The sequence below is a fragment of the Pleurodeles waltl genome, chromosome 10, assembly GCF_031143425.1.
Source record: "Pleurodeles waltl isolate 20211129_DDA chromosome 10, aPleWal1.hap1.20221129, whole genome shotgun sequence".
Classification (NCBI taxonomy): Eukaryota; Metazoa; Chordata; class Amphibia; order Caudata; family Salamandridae; genus Pleurodeles; species Pleurodeles waltl.
In genome coordinates, this window is record NC_090449.1 from 1,020,065,371 (window position 1) to 1,020,091,123 (window position 25,753).

The following is a 25,753-nucleotide window of genomic DNA, read 5'->3' on the forward strand; positions in this document are numbered from 1 at the left end:
TATACAGCAAGTCCCTGGGTCCAGACATCCAGGCACCCTTCCAGCCATAGAAGACAGTATACTTGCCCCATAATAATATCACTCAACCTGTATTTCAATGCGCATGCGTGAACAACATAGCACTACGATATGGTAGGCATCGCCCGCCACGCACTAGGCTAGTGTATAGTCTAATTTAGGTAAATCAGGTCATCCGCGGTTCTTGGGGTCTCCTCCGGTGCTATAATGCTGGGTGTTTCATACGTAGAGGAGTTGTGGTCTGAATCTGACTCCCCCCTTTTGTTTGGCTCCTGGAGCGGGGAGGATCGTGCAGTGCCAGATCCACTCAGTGATGCCCCCACCTTGACTACTCTCTTTCTCTCCTGTTATTTCTCATTGGGCGATAGAGCTATTGGGATGGTTGGAGTGGTGCGGCGGCGTGGCTTGCGTCTCTCTAGTTTCAGTTGAGCCTCCCCACTAGGTCTGGCCCGCTGCTGTTGGTCTGTGCAGGGCCAGATGTCTGCCGGAGACAGGAAGGAGTGACCACTCACAGTCAAGCAGGATATTGCATTGTGTACAAGATTCCCATTTCCCGTAGCTTCTTTTTTGCCTCTACGAGCGATGCCCGTTGTCGTTGGACCTCATGGAAGAAGTCAGGAAAGATAATCTTTTTACTATGGTTTACAGAAATTGTTCCTCGTTGTTGTGCTTGCTTTAGGATGTGATTTTGTTTCTTGTCGTAGAGTACTCGTGCTACTAAGGGGCGTGGAGGGGCCCCAGGGGATGGCGATTTCGTAGGTACTCTGTGGGCACATTACAGAGTTAAAAATGAGGACAGGCCTTCAGGAGCCACTTCTGTTCGGAGCCGTCTTTCTAGGAATGTTTCCATGCGCGCCCTCTCAGTCTGTTCAGGGAGCACTACTACGTGGATATCATTATTGCGTGCCCTGTTCTCCGCATCTTCTGCTGTGGTTTCCAGGAGCTTTAGCCACGCCTCCATGGTGCTCAACTGTCCAGTGACCATGTGCAGGGTAGGGGAGATTTCTGCAGTGTCTTTCTGTTGCTGTTACCCTCTCAGTCAGGCGCCTGTGAATATCCTGTAAGAGGCCGAGGTCCGTGCCAAGGGTGTTGATTTTTGTCTCAAGTGCCTCGCGTGAGGCAGTGATAGCTTATAGGATGTCTGGTACGGTAAGGGTTAGGGGTCATCACCGCCGATGGGATGTCAGCATCCCCTGGAGGCGCCATCCCCTTCATATTTTGGTCTCTTTTGCAGATATGCTTATCCATATCTGGTAGTGGAACAGGAGGAAGTGTTCCCCAAGTGTTATTTCGTGGAGATTCACACCTTTCTTTGAAGGGGTTGGGGATAAACGCCTCCACCGCCAAGGAGGGCAGCAGGAGAGTCCAAAAGTTGAAGAAGGGGACCACAGTGTTCACCTGACCAAACACCTGCGGGGGAGGGGGTACCCAGGGAGAGGCGGGCAGCGGATTCTGGGAGTGTCAAGAGTCTGTTTCTGGTGTCCTAAGTGGGAGAGCAAAGGCATTTGGAGAAAGGTCCGAGTGGTGGGGGGGAGCGGTCCTCTTGGAGCTGTTGGGTAGAATCCTCCCTCCAATCTCCGGCCCTATGGGACCCTAGTTAGTCATTCACCTCTGCCATACACCAGTATGTAATTGTGTTTGCAAACTTGTTTCACTAGACGCTTAATGGTAAAGCGGCTGGAGGCTATAAGTGTCGAGGCTGGCATCAAGAGCAGTCATCAGGAGAGCGCGAGCAGCCAGATAGGTCTAGTTACAGAACTCAGTGCAGTGACAGAGACTTCTCCTGAGGCCCCACCCTCATCCCTCAGGGGTGCCTTCCCTTCCCTGGGGGCACCAACCCCCCCCCCTCAAAGCCCAGCAAGGGCCCAACAGCATCAGGAAGGGTGGTGGGCTCCCTGCCGCCGACTGCGGCTCGTGGGCCCACCGCCGCTGTTCAACACGTCAACTAGTTGCAGATGTGCAGATCCAGTAGATCAGCCCCTGTGTGCTTTTTATTCACGGGCTCCCTTGCCACCAGCCAAGGCCCTTTTGTTCCCCGTTCCAACCAAGGTGTCCACGGTGGTCTACCTACCTCAAGCTGCGGCACGTGGGCCCACCTCCAGCTGGAGGTCCTTTAATCTTTCCAGGGGGCGGGAGAGGAGGCCGGGCTCCAAGGCAGTCGACTGTCACCAGTTGTGGGGCCCTGGGGAAATCAGTCATTTCATCTAGGGAGAAGTTTGGTCCCTCCACGGGTTGTGCTCCAGCTCTATGGCCCCACTGGGCCCACCGCCCTTGTAGCGCTCACCCCGCTCCAGTGGGCCACACCGACGTGTCCACGGCGGGCTCCCAGTGCTTAATTTGTGCTTGTTGTTTCCGGTGCTGAGCACCGGCACTTATTTGTGAGGGCCGGGGCTTATTCTTATGCCTCAAGCATTTGCTGCGAGCAAAAGACACATATGTGAAAGACGGAAGAAGGAAAAACTAAAAAGCGTCATAAAGGGAGAAAGTAGAAAGTTGCAGGATGAGCTGAAGGGGCAGGGGCAGGGGTGGGCGTAAATGGATTGAAGAGGCCCGAGATGGCCTCAGGATTACGATGCCTCAGTATTCAATGCTGGCAGATTTAATGACAGCAGCCTCGTGTTTAAGAGAAGGGCTTTGAGCACCGGCACCTCTTAATTTACAAATTAAGCACTGCGGGCTCCCCACCACTGGTTGTGGCTTGCAGGCCCACCACCAGCAGGTGTGGGGGGGAGGCCCCAATGCAGTCAGTGTTTATTGTGTGCAAGGCCCCGGGGGGAAGGTAGCGGGGAGGGGACAGGCCCTAATGCAGTCGACTTTTATCGTGTGCAAGCCCCCAAGGAGACTGCAGCCAGTACCTCTGAGGGGAGGACCACCCGGAAAGTGTGCTCAGTCTATTATGGGCTCTACGTAACCCACTTCACCAGCAGCACGCGCCTTACCTCAGCAGGCCGCGACTGCAGCCAATACCTCTGAGCGGAGGACCACCTGGGAAGTGTGCTCAGTCTATTATGGGCTCTGCGTAACCCACTTCACCAGCAGCACATGCCTTACCTCAGCATGCCGCCCAGGACCCGATGTGCGTTAAAGTGCCCTCTCTGGATGGGCAGCCCATCGTCTCCTCTAAGCGTACGGTCAGCCGCTCGCCACCTTTCCACCGTGCGCAGCCTCAGGAGGGGCCATGGTGCTTTTGGGCATTGCCAGGGTGAAAACAACTGCTGGGTCGCTCCCCTCTGCAACACCACCTCCACAAGACTGCAGTCCTTTGTTCTCCGCAAGCCAGGGGGGCCCACCTACAGGCAGCTCGGCTGAGGTTTCAGGCAGCGACCGCCGTGTTGAGCTCCTCACTGCTGGAGTCCTGGGTGTTGCTATGACCCCGAACCATGGAGCTGCATGCCCAACTGGTGTGTGAGGTGAGCCCCGGTATTTAAGGGATCAGGATTTAGGCATTTGGGAGGGTGGGGGCTGCTAATGGGGGAAGAATGATGTTGGGTGGGTCCTGGGCCTCCGTAGTGCTCATCAAGTCATCTTCGATGCACTGCTGGACATGCACCCCTTTGGCAATGATCAGTACTGAGTTATGAGTCCAAGTCTCCAAAAAAGGATACTTGCTAGTGCGAAAAATCCCTGGCAATGGAGCTGGCTTCTTTGTATCTGAGCTGTACTGGCACTGTATGTAACTTCTCTGTTGTCCATAAGTTCTAGTATTTCTTGAGATGGATGTAGTGGCACTGATCATCTAGAAAAGTCAACTGTTAGCACCCAGAATTACACACCACGCTGTACGGATTAATGGTTTAGTAGGTGAAACCTATTCCAAACGTCATACAAAATATTCAGTACTATTCATCTCCTCGAGGCTAGATACAAATGGATCAGCACCACCAGTGCATGGGAACCTAAGCATTGTTATGATAAAGCTATATCCATCTAAGACCTTCCTCATCTTAAGTGTGGTGATTTATGCTTTTTTACTCCAACTCCAGTAAGGCAGTGTTATATTAATATGCAGGGCCACTGAAATTCTGCAACAGAAGATGGCCAAATGATGCGGTAGGGTTGAGTAAATTATGCGGCAAGAAAAGGCACATTTTGCAGCACATTTTGTAATAGTATTATTTCATCCTTTTTAAACTTAGTAACAATGTTTGGGCATTTGTTGCACCTCCTCGGGTCCAGCTTAACACCCAAACATAGCAGTAACCATTAGAAAGATGAACAGTCCAGTTTTGCAAAGGGCTCTTGATTTCGTAGTAACATGTGTAACTGCATTATTAGTAACTTAAGAACCGTTAAAATCTGCAGATTATGCGGCAAATGATGAATTATGCAGCGAATGAAGCAAATCTGTGATTTTGCGAAAATCGCAGCAGCCGAACAATCGCACAATTCCAGTGGCCCTGTTAATATGGAGTCGTCTTTGATTGAGCTATCTTAGCTTACACTGAGTAGGCCTAGTACAAAAGCCATTGGTGTAGGTAGCTGACTCTGTATATACTATAACAAAGTAAGGTATATTGTGCTCAGTCCAATTGATCCCCAGAGGCTGAAGTAGATAATACTAATGCTGTCTTTTGTGGTAGTGTGGTTGAGCTGTTAGGCTTATCAGAGAGTAGTGCTAAGCATTTGTTGTACACACACAGTCAAGAAATGAGGCACACACTCCAGGCCAATGTTTTTGTATATCAAAAATAATCTTTGTTACTTTATTTCTAGAACCAAAAAGATTTTTGTTGCAGTTAAGTACAGTCTCAAATACACTTTGTTTAGAATTCAAAGATAAAACAGTTTACAGGTAAGTAATACTTTTCATTTTCAAAGGTGGACACAGTGCAATTTCTCATAGAAAGCAATGCAGTCCTAGGGGAGGAAAAGGAACAACACAAATCACAGGTAAGTACTTGACTTACAATGCCAGTCGTCAGGAGTTAGGTTGTCCCCAGGACAAAGTTAGGCAGACATCAAGGGTGCACCACCAGCAACTCTGGGCCAGCTGGGTGCAGAGGTCAAAGTTGATATTGGGTGTCCAATGGAATCCTATGGAGACAGGAGGCGCTTAGAAAGAAACAGCTGGCAGGTAAGTACCAGCGACTTGAGGGCACAGACCTGGGGGGTTTAGATCAGCACCGAGGCTGCCACAGGTTGGCACCAAATATATACTCTCGATGGCACAGGGGTGGCTTGGGTGCAGGGTGCAAACACAGCATTGGGCGCCCATTGCATTTCAGTGAGGGAACCCGCAGGTCACAAAGATGCTGCAAGCTTGGTCCAGGGAGTCAACTGAAGAAAACCAACCACTGTACAGGTAAGTAGAGAGCCCACTGGATGTTCCTGGACCATCTGTTGGGTTCCCCAAGGCCAAGGGGCTGTGGGTGCAGAGGTGCTTTAGGCATCGGGAAATCTTCACCGGATCCGGTCACAGTTAGCGGGGTCCTCTGGATTTAGGCTGCAGGCGTCGTAATGCTGGTCAGGAGGGGTCAACCCAGGGTGGGGTCAAGGTCAGAATCGCCTGGGAATCCTCTCTTGTCCGATGTCCACCTGGGCTCGGGCCATGGGCGTCCGGTGCAGAGTGGGCAGTACTCGCGGATCCGGGACAGTCCTGAAGTCCTTCTTGGATGTTTCTTGTGGACAGGGCTGCTGTCCTCGGGAGACCTTGGTCCTTGTGTAGTTTGTGGAGGTTGCTGGTCCTGCAGGACGCGTCGTATTCTTGTAGCAGGGTTCTTTGAAGCTGCAGGCAGGCCGGTAGGGCTGGGGCCAAGTCAGTTGTCGTCTGGTGTTTTTTCTGCTGATGTGGCTCTTCAGTCCTTCCTCTTTTTGTTAGGTCCCCAGTACTCTGAAGAGCAAGATTCAGGAGTGCCCCTAATACTAGATTTAGGAACGTTACAGGTGTCAGTGGGCAATGGCTACTGTCCTTGTGGGTGGCTACACCCTTCCTGTACCCACTCCTTTTGGGGAGGGAGGCACCTTCATAACCCTATTGGCTAACATTCTCCAAAACAAGATGGAAGATTCTGCCAGCAGGGGTTCACCTCGGCTCTGGGCACCTTACGGGTGACCCTAGCTGGGTTTGGCACACCTCCTGGTGTATACTAATTTTCCTGCTGGGCCTGCTGCTGAAAGTGGGGCCTGGTCTTGGGGGAGGCATCTCCACTAGCTGGAGTGCCCTGCAGCAGTGAAACCCAAGACAGGAGCCTTTGAGGCTCACTGTCAACTGTTGCAGTTTCTGCAGGGGAGAGTTGTGGAGCACCTCAACCCAGAGCAGGCTTTGTTTCTTACCCCAGAGAGAACAAAGGCACTCACCCCATGGGGTTAGGAACATGTCTGTCAGCGGCAGGCTGGCACAGACCAGTCATCCCTACACTAGAGGGTTGGGTAAAATACAGGGGGCAGCTCTAAGATGCCCTCTGTGTGCATTTTTCAATATATCCAGCAATGGCATCAGTATGGGTTTATTGAGCTGAGAAGTTTGATACCAAACTTCCCAGTCTTCAGTGAAGTCATCATGGAGCTGTGTAGTTCGTAATGATAAACTCCCAGCTCATGTACTCAATATGGCCACACTGCACTTACAATGTCTAAGGATGGACTTAGACACTAGGGCCATATTGCTTATGCAGCTATGCCCTCACCTGTGGTGTAATGCACCCTGCCTTAGGGCTATAAGGCCTGCTAGAGGGGTGACTTACCTATGCCATAAGCAGTGTTTTGTGTGCATGGCACCCTGAGGAGTGTGCCATGTCGACTTTACCTTTTTGTCCCTACCAACACACACAATCTGCAATGGCAGTGTGCGTGTGTTTGGTGAGGGGTCCCCTGGCTACAGGACACTTGGTGCCACTGGTACCTTTTACAAGGGACTTGGCTGTGTGCCAGGGATGTGCCAATTGTGGAAGCAGTGTTACCTTTTAGAGAAAGAGTGCAGGTGTTTGGGCCTGGTTAGCAGGATCCCAGCACACACTCAATCATGTTAGCATCAACATCAGGCAACAATTGGCGGGGAAACCATGCCAAAAGGGTCACTTTTCTATAATTGGTATCTCATGCTTTTTATATAAAACACAGATCACCAACTAGTGAACCATTTGTCATTGTAGGCAGTTTCCCTGTATGTAATGTAACTAGAGCAGTCCTGATCATGGGTAAAAGCCCTGCTTCCACATAACTGTTTCAGCAGTCATTCGTAAGTGAAAAGCACCATCTCTGGGCATCTGTCCTCCATCACTCCCCAAGCACAGCATACCAGCATGATGTACTTTTAAATTTTAATTGCATGATAGATAGTGAGCATCTTCTGAGGTGCGCTGTCAAACCACAACTGCATATTAAAGACATGGCACACTAACAAGCAACTCTTCATAGCTCCTTGTACCCTCATCTACATCAGCGCCAGCCACAGCTTCTCATTGTAACAAAGAGAATACCCCAAAGTGGCATTTTTACTGCTGCAGCTAATCCCCATCATGACAAAAGACGTAGCAAGAATAAGAAATTTGCTCAAATCCAAACTAACAATAATTATATTTCCTCAATCACTGTGCTGTATTTCATTGCATGTCTTTCAGTAAAGAATTAAAAAAAAACATTTTGGAATTGTGACAAAATAACCCAACAATTCTACGACACTGCCTTTACCTTATACAGCGGTGTAATACCAACGAAAACTACTTAGAACATAAACTGTTTTGTCCTGATGACTCTTTGAAGCTCCAGTGACAAAAAATGTACTCTTCTCCGAAATGCCGGCCATCAACCAACCACTGATGGGACAAGCCAACCACTGAGGAGACAAGCCAACCACTGAAGGGACAAGCCAACCACTGATGGGACAAGCCAACCACTGATGGGACAAGCCAACCACTGATGGGACAAGCCAACCACTGATGGGACAAGCCAACCACTGAAGAGACAAGCTAACCACTGAAGAGACATTTATGTAACTTTGTTTACGCTGTAGGTCTAGTGAGGCAGCTAGTGCAGTTTGCAGTGATTCCTAAAAATAAATAAAATAAAAAAATGCTATTTTATAGAAAGCTGAAGGTGTGGCTGTTTGTCCAACCTTAACGCAAGCCTTTCTGAAGATATACAGTAGCTTTCCCTTTTCACAGCTCTATTTCTTGGCCTCAGTGTGCGCACAAAGAATGATAAATGGCCAACTTGGAAGGTAAGTTGGTGGGGCAGTGTACAGCCACTCACATCCTCAGGAGGAGTTTCACAGAAGCTGTAATGACAGTATATTCTGTGTGTTGGTCTGTGCATCTTTTACCAGCCAAAAAGAACCTCAGAGTAGGTTGTACAGCGCAATGGCTTTGAGGCTGTATGGGGCCTTTATTGCATTGTAAGGTATGGATGATGTAGCCTCCTTGTGAGAAGGAGCTTGTGCGGTTTCAAAATCCTACCCACTGTGCCATATTTCACATCTTTTCTTTGCCCAATATGTTTTTTATTGAATGCATCAGAAATCCTTAAGTAAATGTCACTTTTATAACTTGTGTCTGGTTCAAGAGGATTTTGGAGAGGCGTTAGAGAATCGGATAGGTTTCTAGGTGCTGGGAATAAATCTGGCATGAACATGTGCATCTTAAAAACAGTAATGCATGTAATGTGTTGTATGAAGTATCCCACCTTACTCTTAATGCTCATCCCTCCTGTCTATATTCTCAGTAATAAAATGGTTTGCATTGTGTGTGGAAATGAATATTCTTCTGTTTCCTTCCAGCCGACCCCCCTCCGTACATTGATGGGATTCGAATAAACAGCCCCCACTACCTCACGAAGATGAAGCTGACCACCCCTGGCACCCACACATTCACACTAGTGGTGTCTCAGTACGAGAAACAGAACACTATCCACTACACCATCAGGGTGTGTATGTGCGGCTTTATACCTGGCGGTTTCTTTCATAATGTCTGAATCTCCTTATTTTGGTCTGCAAAGCAAGAAATAGTAAACTAATTTGTAAAATGACTAGGCAGGTACTTGAAAATGTATGAATACTTTCTAATCTGATATGGCTTAAAAATATATTTTGTTCCTTGTGTAAGGGTGAGTGGTGCAAATTTACATTTATATAATCATGTTTTATTCAACTTTGGGTTACATAATGGAGACGACAGGTCTGGGCCTGAATTATGCACTGGATGCATGGCTCGGTGTGAACTGAGGTGCACCAGGCGCAGACTGGGACATTGCACCCCATTATAGTATGTACTCTCCTCCTAGCGGGACGACTCGGACAGTGTACGGCCTCCGCTGAGGAGAGTGCTGTATGATGGAGCTCCCACGGTCACTGAAGGTGAACCGTCTCTTTCATGAGGAGAGGCATCCCCCAGCAGGTGGGTACAATGGGGTAATACACTCACCTGCATGGGCATGCCTGTCTGGAAGGAGGTCTGTGATACCCAGCTATTCCCCACTAAAGGGGCCCCTTGCAGGACTGACTGTGCACCATGCCTATGTGGCATACAATCACTGCCCATCCCAACAGCTTCTTTACCTTTATACCCACTTCTGTAATAAGGCGCGGGCACAAAGTGTTTCCTTGCCACCATGTAAATGAGGAAATGCCACATTGTGATCCTGTCTGCACAAAAGGTGCACCAGATTGATCACATTGTACAGAAAGAGCTGCACAAGCATCTGTGGGCACTTCTGTAATACCAATGTGCACTTGGGGCTCAAACATCAGGCACAAACACTGGTTACTCCCAGGGCCATTTTCTGCAACCAGGCTCCTGCTCTTTAGCTGCTGTCACTACTGCCTGACTCTGTCACTCTGTGTAGGTGGAAGTGCAGCCAGACTATCTGCACAGCCCCCAGCAAAACAGGGTATGATCTGGCCAGTAAGGGTTCCCTATTTCTTGCTGGGCTTATTGGAGATTCTTGTGTGTTAATGAAGAACACGCTTTTATTTGTGTGCAAACTTGAATTAACATATGGAGAGGTGCTGCAGTGCACTGGTTTGTGTTCAGTTTATTTATTTTTGCAAAGTGAAGTTTGTATTACACTACAAATAATGATAGTTAAAATACCGTTTTTACTATATTCACCTACATCTTCGTTATATTAAATTTTTTGAGTACTGTCCTTACACATATGTTACCCACACACTTGTGCTAATGTTCGTTGGTTAATTGACACATTTGTCTTACTGTATTCCAGATTGACCACTAAAAAAAGATATTTAGATAAGCCCCGTAAAATAATTGTGTCATGGAATGTAGCGGGCTCTTCAACTGAAAAGAAGCGTAAGGATTTGTTAGATTAAATCAGCTAACGTCTTGAAACCAAGACTTGTGTGCCATAGATAAAGAAGATTTAAATTATGAAGTCGGGGGGGGGGGGGGTTAGTTGAAATATGTTTCGGTGTCTTTCCCACCAGTGCTGTGACGCGTTTCGTTTTTGGCTTGCAATTCATAGTGCTAATCAACAATACAAACAGATTTGAACCATAAATTATGAAGTCATTGAGAAATTGTCTGGAGCAAGTAACTTCCAAACACTAATTGCAAATACATTTTGATAAAAGGGTCTTAAAGTGCTACCTTCAGTGTTGATGGTTAACTTCCAAGAGGTACTTCTACCATCTTGGTCACTATTAAAATTCAGTTAATGCACAATTCATGTTGTCCATGGGCCTCTGCAGAAGGCTTTCAGTGCCATGGCCGATCATTGAACACGCGATGTTTTGAGATAGCCTTGCCTTGGGCAGGCACTGAGTTGTGCTACAGGGCTTAGGAAGCTCAGATAACAAGACTTCCTTTACTAGAAGTTATGCTGAACTTGAATTTTGTCTCATCTTATAATAGAATACAAACCAATGGCCTCTTATCTCAAAGCTGTTTGCACCATTGTAGGAGGTTAGATAAATGCATTTAGTCTAAAATCTCAGTCCTGCTCAGCAGAATCAGAATCTGACTATATGTTGAGGAAAAAGACTGAACAGTTTTTCAGTGTTGATAGTGTCATAAAACCGACTTAGAATAGTCCCGGATTATGACTTGTGCAGTACTGTCACACTGACAACATTGTTTCATGCAACAAATTTTGCATAGTGAAATTTGGCAAATTCTTTCCATGGAAAAGCACAATGGTCCTTATGCATCAATGCATTTCCCCCTGGACAAAAAATGTGTAAACCTATGTGATAACATCAAGCCCAATGTTATGAGTTTACCACGTTATCTCGATTTCTGCCAATGAAGCTCATAAATGATGGAGTAATGTCATAACCAGGAAAACCTAACCCTGCGTTAAGGTTAATTCCGCATGTGGCTTTATCACTTCATTTTACTGGTACAATCTGAATGAGGCACATACTGTGAAGATTTCATAGTTGTTCCCTGCAGAATCTTTGCCAGGTACTATCTGTTCAAATACAGGCAAGGGGAAACTACAATATTCCATGTTTTGCAGCTCGAACATGAAAAGTTACCACAGAAACAAGTATCCATAGTTGATCCATTACAGGTACCTAATGTGACAGTAATGGAGCGAACATTACAGTCAGGTCCAAAACGTCCGGATTCTAACGATTATATATAAAGTAAGACATTATCTTCGAGGCGATGGCAAATGTGTATTTAAACTAGTATAAAGGAAGTATTATTTTCCATATAAAAGCGTAACAAAGTGCATATTACCACTTGGAGAAATCTAATTAGTTACAATTCTGCATGCAGAAAGATGATATGTTTAAGTGTTTGACTGTTTTGCTGCTCAACAGGAAAACTATTTACCGTATAAAACATGTTTTTCTACATCCACCTGGAGTATGGAGGTGTTCTTCCTTAGATGAATACCTGCACACCTTCAGCTTTGCCAGTGTTCACAAACTTTTTCAGGTGGCCAAACCCAGGAAAGCCCACTAACACACCCATGTATGAACATGGTATTCTCCCATAGTAACAGTATTTCTGTGTGGCTACTTGATTGATTGATCAATTGATTCAGTCAGTCATTTGCAAAAGGTAATCAGAAGGCCATATAGCCTGCATGTAAAATGCTTACCAGAATGTTTTTGGATAAAAAATCCTTCAAAGAGGCAAATTAACCATATCCAAGCCTATGTGGGCTAAGACAGCAGTCAGGGGAGGACTCTTTGAAAAAAGATTGGAGGACTGAAGAGGTCCAGAAATGTAAATATTTAGCCTGAACTTTTTCCAGAATATGAGTTGGGTATCAGATATCATTAGATCTAAAGAAGGAAGAAGCAAGGCAGAAAGAGAAATTGTCCTTTTCTTTTGGGTGTTTGGAAATGTTTCAGTAGCACTTATGAAAAAGCATAAGACGTGCTCTAACAGTAACATAACAGGGGTATGTGTGGTCAGAGCCCTGCAAAGACATACTGTCTGATTACCGTTATCCCTAATTCTGCATGCCAACAACCCCCAGTAAGGAAAGGTGCCAGCAGGCCTGAATCATATTATAATGGGCTCATAGGTTAGTGCAATAATACCTTCTAATGCAGCATGCACACACACCAAGTACTGCTCAGAAATGCCTTATATGGCCGTCGTAAGCCGCACTCAACACTAACAACCGACTACGGAAAGCATTAACTAGAACTCTGGGGACATTCATGGCAACAACAAAAAACAGACCATCTAGTGGGCTAGGCGTTGCTATCTCAGCTGTACATCCATTCTCATTTGTCCACACGAATATACGCATAAAATGACTCCAGAGACACATAATAGGATTATGGTTAGAAACGTAAACAACACTTGAAGCTCATTATGCTTAGACACGTATACTCCCCAATAGGGAAATGAAACAGCAATGTCCTTCAGCAAATACATCTTTGCACATAGTTCTCTACACAGATCTATAGCATAAAGTAGCCAGCCACTTTCCAATACAATCCATCACTAATACATTAGTCCACTCCTACCTTGTCTGCAAGTGTACAACAGGACTCAAATGTAAAGAATAGGAAACCCAATCAAATATAGTATAGATTACTTTGATTCAGGTCTGTGAGAATCTTACAACCATAGCTCTTCAGAGCACACAATTGGTGGAAACATGCTATGCAAACATAATCAACAAAAGTACATTTTGGGTTGATCTGCCTGTATATTTGACAAACAGAAAAAGGGGAGGTGGGGACTATGAGGACCCCTTGAAAGTTTTTGGCAGGGGGTTAAGGGGTAGGACATTCCTTGTTAATCTGTGAAGATGTACACTTATTTGAGGTAGATTTCTGGCTAATTCTCTTAAGAATGTATTTGACACTCTGTGTCTATGACATTAAAATGATTATGCCCCTTGAAGAATAATTAAATTGATCAAGGTAGAGGTATACTGATCACAATATTGGGGTTTAAATTTCCTTGTTAGCCAATCCTCTGGCACAAATATGCTTTTATCCTCCGGCTACGAGAAAGAACACAATGAGGTTGTAGTAAGTGGACAGGGGAGGAGCAAGTCTAGGGACTTAGAAAAAGCTACTGGCTTGTCACAGAATTCACTCCCCCTTTTAAAAGTCTCCCAGTCAAACTTTGAGCCTGGGTCAAGCAATGACTATGAGAAAGGCAGTGGGGGAAGAGTATGTTAATTACCCCCTAGGAACTACGCACCGCCACACTTACCCATTATTTGTTGTGGCCGCGCCAAAGAAACCTGCATAGATGAGCAAACTCACTGAAAATACATCAGGGAACAGGCAGGCCAGGCTTAATTCATTGCCTATTATACATAATTCTTTGGCCAGCACCCACTGTTGTTCAGACTCTTTTGTCAGTTCTGGTATAGCACAGACAACTCTTCCCTCTGGTCGGTCGGGATTGGGACATATCAGCAGAAAGCCTTTAGTATGTCTGTACCCCTATCCCTAGAACAAGGCCGGGTACTCAAACCAGTGAAGGAGGTGAAAAAAGATGAAAGGTGCACTTCTCCAACTGAGCCTTTGCTTCATCAAATAGTGGGTGAGGTCAAAATTTATTAGGAAATTATCTCAGGAGGAGACAAATCGGAGGACTGAAGCACAGTTAAATCTTATAAGCAACAATATCCAGCAGCTGAATACCTGCATTATGGTGGAGGAGCAACAAATGTCAGATCTAGAAGATGGAGGGACCCACTTGGAAGCTCCAGTTTGCTAAGTTTCAGTCAGAACTAATTGATTTACAGATTCAGATTGATGACCCTGATAATGGATCACGCCACTTCAATTTAAGGTTTACGCGGGTGCCAGAAGATCGCGAGAATGGGCAGACAGTTACTAAATTAATTATGGATCTTATAACCCAGCATGGCTTCCCAGAAGCGGCACATTGAAATCTGGACTTCACCATAACAGGGCCCATCGGGTTCCAGCAGTTCAGTCTTATAATGCTAAATATCCTCAGACTGTACTGGTGAATTTTGGGAACTATCGTATTAAGGAACATATTCTTGCATTGCATATTCATGCATTGGCAATCAAAGCAAAGGTTTACACCAGGTCCCCGGGGATTTCAGTTCCAAAATTTTCTTGGCTATGTCTGCCTTTGCAGCTCGGCGGAGGCGTGAATTTATATCTAATTATCAAACGGCTGGTGCTCCTGTGGGCCTTGCGTAGCAGTCAAAACTAAAAGTATTTTCAAAGGACAGCCAAATACATTTCATAGAGTTGACACTGCCCAAGTTTTTTTGCATTCAGTACTGCTCTTGACAAGGGTTGAAAAGGGAGGCTCCAGGTAGACACTAGATGATACGCAGCATCACGGTTACATGATAATAAGACCCTCTTGGATGATGTAGGCGACAAAGGCATCACTCCAGGGGTTGTTGGGCCAGGGTTTGTAGCTGGGGGGATGGGTGGTGGTGGGGTTATCTGGGGGGGGGGGGTGAGGAAGGGGAGTGCTCCTAGTGCCCCCAGGCAGGGGGGGGGGGGGCTCAGATACAGGGTGCTTGGGGGGTAATGAGAGTGGTGTTCCCAGGGTGAGGTGGTGGTAGCAGCGCAGGGTGAAATATTTGGAAAAAATGAGATCCTAAAGGCAAATTGTTGGAATATGTACTTGTATGGAAGGCTGAGTAGTGAGAACACCTTTGTTGATTGGACTCCCATGTTGGGCGACAGGTTGATTGCGCATGTGACGCCTGGGATAAGTCATGGGCAGAAAAGGTATAAGTCATAGGATGGAGATGGGTGGGAGGCACTATATGCACTTTAACATCCAGTTAGCCATGGGACAGGTTCAGCATTTATGCACTTCATGCAGTGTGGGGAAATGGAGGTCCAAGGCAATGGACAACTTAGGCGGCACTTCACTTAACGATTACACTTTAAATATTGGTCAAGTATGGACCATAGGTTTGCAATTTCGTATTGTGGCCTCTTTATGCACCCTTGCCACTTTTAGGCATGTTTGCACTTTCTTTGGACTATTCTTTGCTGCTTCGATGAGAAGCAAAAATAAGGATAAAACCTTTAAATGTAATTTCTAGTGTCAATGTCTAATTGTATATTGAAGATGGTCTCTTTTAATGTCAGTGGCCTAAATAATAGGAAGAAGATGTGTGCAATAGAAGCATGGGTTAGAGCTGAGAATCCTTCAGTAGTTTTATTGCAAGAGACTCATATTTCAGCAAAGAAGCTTTTGGGATTTTCAATTTAACAATTGGGCAGATTACAGAGGGTTCTCGACTGCCCAAGCGGCGCATCGTGGCACTGCAGTTTTTCTGGCCATAATGCTAGGAGCCGAAGTGTTGGACTTTGCTAATGATAAAAATGGTCGTTGGTGCTGAGTGAACTGTTCGGTACTTTATAGACAACTTTTGTTCGTAAACTTTTATGCCCCTGTAGAAGATAACCAGGGGCCTTTTGGGGAGCTTTTCTCATTCTTTATTACAAGTTCCAGGGGAAATTATTATGGCAGGGGAATCCGCTTTCTCCAGGACCCTAGTATAGACTCCTTGGTAATAAGGAAAAAACTTCTAAAATCTAGAATGACTAAAGTTTTGCAGAATTATTGAAGAGCCTTGACACTTATTGATCCCTGGAGGGCAGCTTTTCTGGTAGAATATACATGTTTTTCTAGTCAGTTCTGTAGCTTGTCTTTGATCGATTTCTTTTTGCTTCTAAAAAAACTCTAGTTTTTAATGACAAGCGGACGTTTCCTAATGGTTTTTCAAACTATGCAGTACTTGCCTTGGAGGTATTGGTGGAGAGAGTTATGCCCCGAGCTAGAAGGTGTTTTTTTAACCAGCAGTACGACAGGAAAAAGGATGGGTTCAGATATGTGAACAGGAGATTAGAGTTTCTAAGCAGGAATCATGGGTTGAACCCTACTGGTGTAGTGTGGGATGCTCTAAAAGCATATATAAGGGGGATCGTGACAGCAACAGATGCTGCTAATATTAGAAGCATAAAGCAACAAACGTGGACTTTGGACAAGAGTGTTCATGATAGTTTAGATACATTTTTTTTTTAAAAAAAAATTAAAAAAAACCTAGACCATGTCAAGCAATCACTAAGTGATCTGTATTAGACTAGGTGCGAGGTGGTGAACTGCGCCTACATGCAGAAAGTTTAGGAGGAAAGCAATTTTACGGGGTGATTTCTAGTATGGCAGGCATGTGAGCAGGCTGTTAGTAATATGATTCATGCTTGGAAGTGCCCAGTCTCTGTGGTAAGGTGAATGGAACAAAGGAAAGTGGGGAAAATTAGGTTAGAGCATTATAGACGTATATATAGTCATAATTAATCAGTAGATGCAGAAGCATTGGAGACATTTTTAGTATGACCTACTATTCCTACTTTATCTAAGGAAGATATGGAAAGTATTGCCCTCCCTTTTACCAAGAATGAACTGGTAGAGGTGGTTTAAAGTCTCCCAAATGGTGTGGTTTGTGGCCCTGATGGCCTCCCAGCGGAACTTTTTAAATCCTTCCTTGATATATTGGCAAATTATTTTTTATTGGTAGCCAACACAATGCTGAAGGGGACACCATTCCAATATCGTTTCATGCAGGGAATGTGATCAGCTTTTTGAAAGAAGGTAAAGATGGGGAAGATCCAAACTTGTACCGCCCAATACTTAACTAAACTGATTATAAAATATTCATGAAGCTTCTGGCCAATCGATTTAATCTGATAGCAGCCAAATTAATCCATCATGACCAGAATGGTATTATTGCTGGTCGTCATTTAGGAACAAATACATATTACCTAGCCGAATCGCTGGACTATTTTTCTGTCAATAGTATTCCTGCCACAGTCCTTTTACTGTCTGCAGAAAAGCCCTTCTACCTCGTGGTTTGGGAAATGCTGTTTGATAAATTAGCCAAATTTGGGGTGCTCTCCCAGATCATGGGGTTGGTACATAGGATGTACCAGAATTCTGAAGCCAATATTATAATAAACGCCACAGAGGTGGTTAAATTCCAAGTTTGTTGAGATACCCGGCAGGGCTGCCCTCTCTCCCCATTTAAAAAAAAAAAATTATTGAGCAATTGCAGTAAGCCAGAATATTGAGATTCAGCCTCCCATCAGGCAGATGGGAAAGATTGAACTATATGCTGATGATCTTATGTTGCATCTCAATAGCAACAAAAGCTTGCAGGAAAAAGCCGTATAAGTGGGTCGCTATAAAATCATCAAGAAAAAAATCAGAAATTATTTTTTGCAGATACCACTTGGATAGATTACTCCCTGAAATTGTGCCCTGTGTAAACGCTCAGCCAAAAAGATATTTAGGGATTTTTTAGGGTAAAGAAGCAGTGCTGTGGACCAGCTTATTATAAGACCTTTTATATAGGATCAGGATTCTGGGTTTCTTGTGCAGTGTGCCAAACTCTGCAGGTACCTGAAAAAAGTGTTGTTCTTGCTCCATATGCAAATTGCGCTTATATGTGCATACGCTAAATAAAGCCAGCATGATTTTCCGCATGGTATGGTGGTATAAGTAAATTCTTATTTAGTATCCCATCTGTTCATTTAACTTGTATGTTTTATTTTTGTGTTTGTTATTTTAGGTCTATTCAGGGTGCAAGTTTACCCTTTCAAAGATTCCAACACCTTATACAGTACACAAACGGGTAAGAAAGAATGGATGGTACTTTTCTTCCATGGTGCATAACTTAAAATTGAAATAACAGAGCTTTGGATATGTTCTCCAATACTTTAGTAACACAGTGTTGGGATGGAATAGTCTAGGTCAAGTAGAGGAATTGGTGAATGAGTTTATTTGCTGATGCATTTATCAGTCTGTACAGTGGGACCTGAACATCTGGCTCTTTTTGCTGCATCATTGCATCGCCTGCCATTAGTATTAAGCCACAATTACTTCATATATGTTTGTTCATATTCCACTTGAGATCCAGCTGTTTAGCTTTTGGCTATAACAGTACCATCTGTCACATCTGAAGGCATCCTAATATATAAATTAAGATATAGCTATAAGGGTAGTCGTAGTACATAGAATGCACTCCCCACATCAAATTAAGAATGGGGCAAAGTACAAAGCTCAAAGAGCAATTAAATGGGTGCTAAAGTGGTATTAAGTTTCCTATTACCCAGGAAATCCGCTAACTATGCAAAATCATCAAATACCACAGCACTTAAAACAAAAGTTCAAATGCATAGTGTCCAAATGTAGATGAATAGACTCAAGTTCATCATTACTGTGATCTAATAGTCCTCTCGCATATGATCTATATTATGTTTAAGCCTTGAAAAAGTCACACTTATTGACGAAACACCTGTTGGCTGCTTTGTTCTATTGTCATACAGCATCAAGGATTGTACTGCCACACCATAAACCTTGTTTCCTGGATATATGAATTTATGGACTCTGGTCTATTCATCTACATTTGGACACTGTGCATTTGAACGTTTGTTATGAGTGCTGTGGTATTTGATGATTTTGCATACAAATTAAGATGATTTACTTGAGGATGCTCCTGGGGTCTTTCTCATGTCCACAGGTTAACCGAAAGTCAGCAGTTCAGCAGGTTTTAGGGGAAGTGTAAAATAAATTAACATTTTGTTTTATACATTTTTGAAGTAAATGTGCAATTTGGACTTTATTTTACATAAGATTTTAACTCTTCCTAATGGTTAGGGAGAAATGATTTATAGTTAAATAATTTTTATTTAAACTATGCTTATAGCATGTGCTGCTACAGATCACATGCCTTGCTCACTCCTGTCTTCTAGTGTTGGGCGTGTGCATTCTAGGTTAATGGCTAAGGCCCCTGGCATGACTTTTTCTGTCAACCCTCAACACACACCTAGATGGCACAGCCGTCTATCATACTATCAATAAAGTGCAACTGGTCAAAACATTGTCAAAAGTAGAAATGCCTGTATGATTCTTGCTAATACTGAGAAGCATGACCAGATGGATGACATAGAATATTAAGGAGCCAGTTAAGCTCAGGGTGATTACTCCTGTGTTGGAGGAAAAAATATAAACCATTGTCCGATGACCCTCACAACATAAGGGGTTGTGTCCCAACTGGCTCACTGGACGTCCACTCTGCAGCGATAAGGGCATTTGCCCAAGGCACTGGTGGTACGCCTTCTCCAGATAAGACCAGAAAAATTGACAATGCATGAACGTGTGTTGCTGCAAGGGCAGAAAAGTATTTTTGAAGAAGAAGATACAGTAGGTATCAAGAAGAGGAGATGGAGCAGATAGTCAAGTATCTTCCAGAAACTGGTAAATAACTAGTTCAAAAGAGGAAAAATCATCTCAAATGCAAACATTTGTTGTGGGTTTCAAAATCCCCCTTAGATGATAAGCAACTTTTTTGGGCCCCATGTCAAAGCTTGGTTGCAGTGCCAACAGCAGAGGGGAAAAATCAGCAGTGTCTGGGGTTGCAGATACTTCAGGAAGTTTGTGTCCAAAAGTCTTTAACCCGAGAAGGTTTAAAAGGCAACATTTGAGGAAAAGATCAAGGTGATTTTGGAAAGGGCACCTCAACCTTGAAGCAGTGACTTAACAAGCATTCCTGCGGTTCACAAAAAACATCTGTCAGGGGAAGAATCAGGTTATTCCTTCCTCAGTGTAAATAACGTCAGACAAGTGGGTTGTATCTGTGATGCAAGGATACAGCATAGAGTTCCACACCTCACTGTCCTAATCGGCCTGCAATATCAAACATTGTGTAGGAGGCTGGCTCTGTTTATACTATATCAAAATGAGATATAGTGGGCACAGAGTCCAGGGGTTCCCCAGAGGCTTGACAGAGGCTAAAGTAGATAATACTAATGCTCTATTTGGGGTAGTGTGGTCGAGCAGTTAGGCTTATCAGAGGGTAGTGCAAAGCATTTGTTGTACACACACAGACAACAAAGGAAGCACACACTCAATGACTAACTCCAGGCCAATGGTTTTTATATAGCAAAAATATATTTTGTTAGTTTATTTCTCGAACCACAAGATTCAAGTTGCAGGTAAATACGTGAGTAAGTAAGTATCCAACATATGTATCAATACCACTTTGTTTAGAATTGGCAAGCTATACAGTTTTCGAATTAATGGCAATAATCTGTTTTAAAAGTTGACAGTGCAATTTTCAGAAACCGTTCCTGTGGGGAAGAAAGGTTATCACAATTTTGAGGTAGGCATGCAACTTACAGTTCTAGTGTCTGGGGGTTAGGAAGTCCACTGGTCTGGGTTCAAGTTAACCCCAAACACCCACCACTAGCAACACAGGGCCGGCCAGGTGCAGAGGTTAAAGAGGAGGCAAATTTAACAATGGCTCTTATGGAGACTGGGGGGCACTCGGTTTCAGGCCTGCTTGCAGGTAAGTACCCGTGTCTTTGGAAGGCAGCCCTGGGGGTTTAGAGGAGCACCGGGTCAGCACCAAAAACACACAGTCAGCGGCGCAGGGGCGGCTGGGAGCAGGGTACAAACACAGCGTCAGGCTCCCAATGCCTTCCTATAGGGAGGCCGGGGGCCACAAAGATGCTGCAGGTGAAGTCCAGGGGGTCAGTTCTGGGAAACCAAAGGCTGGACAAGGAGAGGGGCTGTCGGCTGGATGTTGCTGCACCAAAGGTGGGATTCCCCAGGGCCGGTGGGATTCCCCAAGGCCAGTAGGCTATGGTGCAGGGGTACCTTTTGGCATTGGGAATCTTCGTCCGGTTCTGTCGCGGTTAGGGGGGCCCTCGGGATTCTGGCTGCAGGCATTGTCGTGGTGGACCGGAGGGATCAAACCAGGGTGGGCATTTGCTCAGAATCGCCTGGGGACCAGCTCTAGTCGGTTGGGCCGTGGGCGTTGGGTGCAGAGTAGGCAGGGTTCACAGTGGCTGTTATGCCACCCTGGGGATCCCCTCACCAAGCACATGCACACTGCCTTTGCAGCTTGCGTGTGCTGGTGGGGAGAAAAAGGCAAAGTCGACATGGCACGCCTCTCAGGGTGCCATGCCCACAAACCACTGCCTGTGGCATAAGTAAGTCATCCCTCTAGCAGGCCTTTTATCTATAGGCAGGGTGCACTATACCACAGGTGAGGGCAAAGCTGCATGAGCAAAAGCAGGGAGAAGTGACCACCTCAGATGGGACCACCCCTAAGGTGTCTAGAGCTGAAGTGACCCCTCCACCCCCCTTTCAAAATCCTCCATCTTAGTTTGGAGGACAGGGACTAGTAGGGTTAGGTTTTTGTCCCACTCCCCAAAGGGAGTGGACACAAGAGGGTGTATCTATGCTTAGGGTCAATAGCCATGGAAAGCAGCTGCTGAGACAGAGTATGTGAGGTTGGCCCACCCCCGGCAACCTGTAGAGAAGAATAGGGTGAGGCACCCCTGAGAATGGTACCCCAGCACTGTATACTGCACCTTCCTCTTGTTGCGGGGGGACTGTGGATCACCAGTAGCTGCATTGGTCTCCCCTCATACAGAAGGCCCCCACCTAAGCATGTCAAGCTGATGTTGGTGCATCCGGGGAGAGTCCATCTGGACACAAGATCCAGTGGAGGGACAAAGTGCGAAGCAGAACTGGTGAGAGTATTGATGAATGCAGGGGTGCAGCCTGGAACCTGTTGTTGGGGCCCCTAGTGCAGCGAGTTTGGTATTTGCCATAGCCGACCGGTGGAACTTGTACCATGGCACCAGCGGAAGGACCCTCTCAACTGGTATATCAGAGCTGTGAGCAGTAGTGGGTTTGAGATGCAGGCCCACGCATGGCACGCTGGGGTCTCGGTCACATTATATGTGCAGAGGACGAATGCTGGGCCCATTACAGATCCTGAGGCGCCTGTGCAGCACCTGTGGAATGGCAGCTGCCAATGGTGAGGACAAGCTTTGGCGAGTGGGTGACCAGGGCAAGGCTTCCCCCCTATCCGCAGAAAGCGAGAGCACCTTTTTCTCCCTCGCCAGACTTGTGGTGAGAAAAGTAAGACAATAAGGGGAAATAATTGTAGCAGAGGGGAACCCAAGGACATCACTGAGTACATAGCTCCTGGATAAGATTAATCCCTCTTCCTTTGACCAAGGGTGATACCTGCAGGCCATATGGTTGCTTAGCCCCGTTTAGCCCCTGAACGCTTCTGTTGATCAACTTGGGGACCCACCAACTCCCCTATTGAGACTCTGGTGGCTCAGTTTGGATCCCTGGTTCTTACTTCCCCCCGTTGGGTGTTGTCATGGGCAGAAGGTATAAAAATATGCACATGACGGATGATGGTTGTGTAGGTCTGCATATATTTCAATTAAAGTTGGTTTGGACTAGAGGCAGTCGTAGGATGCTGCGCTGGGAGTGGCTCCATCTTTCCTTCTACTTGTGGTTTAACACCGCTTGTTCTTTCCGCATGTGACGCATACTTGGGTGTGATCACACACTTCCATGCCCGTTCTAGTTTCTGTCTATACTTTTGGATTGATGCATGTCTCCTTTTTCTCTTTGCCTGCCAAACTCACAGCGTGATTTTCATATCAACTTCTGACAAACATGCATATATGCAATAATAATTGATTTGTATTCATTTCAGTGCTATGGGTTCTCTGTCTTTTGTAGACCAATCAAGGCTGATACGCAGGAATTATTTCTAGAATGTACCATCAATAATGCGGGCTAGTTGTCTACCATTATTATGACCCTGGACTATCTATTCCTATTGGAGTCGAAAAGTCGACATAGGATAGACGCAACACATATTCATTAGTAGTTGGACATTAAGAACACTAGAAGTTCCTATCTGTGTTTAGTAACTCAAACCAGTGGCTGCCTCTCTGTGCTGTTTATGTTGTATATATTTTTGGGACTTGTGTGTGGCACATCACTTTTGCACTTTTCACTGCACCATCAGTTTGAAGCACCTGTGTAGCCGAATCAGTTTCACTATTCTTTCAAATATAAAGAAAATTCAGGTGACTATTACTAAGCCTGAGAATTGAGTAATTGGATCTTTGAATCATTGATTGAATAAGATTGATGTGATATCCATACCGCACTAAAAAAAACTTTTTCCCATTTGAAGGATTCCTGGAAGAACACCTGTTGATATTACTTGATATAAAAATAGAGAGGTGACCACCATGTCACAGTTTGCGGCAGGACCAAGCAATACTGAGGGGTGGGACATGACTGTGGTTTCTCTGGAATGCTCCGAGCGTGGAGATGCCATATTGCAGCCAATTAAAGATTCCAGAGAAGCCCTAGAATTGAAAATGGACACAGTGGTGGTGGAAATGGGAATCCTCAGAGATGACGTTGAGTGGAGGGGTGGAGGTTGGTGGGGGGGGGGGGTCCATCAGGTTGTTATTGTTATTACTGTAACTGAACGGACTCACCCAGTGTACTTTTTGTAATGGCTCTGTGGTAAAAACCAATAAGGGTCTGTTTCAAAATCCAAAACAGATGCATCACTCAAGGGGTGGGAGGCACACTTGAATAATATGACTGTTCAGGCTACTTAGATGCAAGACCAATACATGTGTGATACCAACCTTCTAGAGGATGTCAGGGGTCCAATTGGCACTGATAGTGTTTTACCCACTAATTCGATACAAAAGAAAAAAAAAAGCCCGGATGAGGACAGACAATATGAACGCCATTTATTACATCCAGAAACAAGCCCCTGCTGTCAGTGTTAACCCTATCAGTTTGGCACTGGGCCCATTTATCTATTATCTGAGCAGCTCCTACCAGAGCATCTCCTGGGGGTGGCAAATAACGACTTTTCAGCCCTGCTAAGAAGGAACATCAGCAAGTAGATGAGTGGGAGAGGATTATCAAAGGACTTGGAGTTGATGGTGATTCATGGCCGATCTGATCACCACCACAGAAAACACAAAATGCCTAGACTCCAGTCTCCAGTTACCCACGCCACTGGTGCATTTGCAATGCACTGTGGCTGAACTGGTCAGGGATATGTGTTTATGATTTTCCTCCACTACCTCTGATCGTTTCTATAGTGAAGAATATTGGGTAGATGCCCCTGATGCTTTTTGTTGTCACACCAGAGTGGGCCAGGCATCCATGTTACTCAGTGCTTCTGGAAATGTCTGTCCACCCATACAAGAAGCTGGCCATCAGAGCAGATCTTCTAACCAAGCATCAGGGTCAACTGATCCAAATGCCAAAAGTTAACACCTTTGACACCTCAGGTGCTAGGGTTTGGGTACACTAAATGTAAGGAGGAGTATATAGTCTAATCCTTTGTAAGGCCTGTAAGCTTACCACAAGCATGTTATGCAGCAGAGTGGAAGTGTTTTTTCATTACTGCATAAACAAATAGAAGATGAGTTTGACATATACATCCATTAGATTATGCTAAGCAGTAATAGCTGTGCTCTTGCAAAACAGACAATATACATCTTTCATGAAAGATCTTAAGAATTATTTCTTCAGGAACACCTCTGGTCCCTACATAGCACCTTGAAGTCGTCCTCACTATACTTATGGACTCCCGTTTGAGCTTCTGCACTCTTGTGAAATACAATATTTAAAAGTCTCATTCCTGGTGGCATTTGCTTCCTTGCAAAGGGTGACCCAGTTGCAGGCATTAACAGTAGAAGAGCCTTTCATCCAGGGTCACAGGACTGGAATTGTCCAGTGGACAAATCCTGGTTTCCAGCCAAAGATGTTTTCCATTTTCATGTTAATCAAACGATTGAGTTGCCAGTCTGCTTTCCACACCCTGATGTTGTGGCCGAAAGAGTTTTACACACATTAGATGTCTAAACAGCCTAGGCTATTACATTGATGGAACAAAAGCCATACAAGATAAAGCAACTCCTTGTAGCATTCGCTAAACTCCACTTGGGAAATCCCATTTCAGAGACGTGTCCTGTGAGATGGATAGTTAAATGCATCCATATGGCATACTAGGGGAAAATAACTCTAAATTTGGTGGCTCGGGCAAATCCTAATAGAAAATAGGAAGCTACAATGACCTTTTTGGGTAGCACATGTATATAAGACCACTATATGGTCAACACACCACGCACTTTCCCTACACATTAGTGTGTGGACATTCACACCCACCTAAAGGCTAGGAAATGCACTACCCTATAGTCCATGCAGAGCATGTAATCTACAGCAGCACATGCCACAAACGGAAAATGTTACCCTGTAACTATTGATTTCTAAGCTGTAGTGCTGTAGGTTCACGTTCGCCTTCCTGTGTCCCTAGCGGTGAGCTCATCCTTCCTGTGTTTTTTCTCTCAGTTTTCTTTTATTCCAAATGCACTTGTATTTGTACACACCTACTATCCTGCTTTGCTACACTCCACTTATGCCACTCACCAGGATAAACAGAATCTGAGGTGTAGTCTTTGTCCCGGTGCATTGTGCATCTCTCTCATGTC

At 45.1% G+C, this 25,753-nt stretch overlaps 1 protein-coding gene across 1 annotated transcript in view; it reads left to right on the plus strand.

Annotated features, from left to right (window-relative positions):
- CAPN7 (calpain 7) overlaps positions 1-25,753 on the plus strand; it is a 231,305-nt gene that overhangs the window by 197,013 nt on the left and 8,539 nt on the right. Inside the window, exons 17-18 of the mRNA XM_069211930.1 lie at positions 8,732-8,877; positions 17,974-18,036. Coding sequence (XP_069068031.1) covers positions 8,732-8,877; positions 17,974-18,036 — 209 coding nt within the window. The remainder of the gene's footprint in view (positions 1-8,731; positions 8,878-17,973; positions 18,037-25,753) is intronic.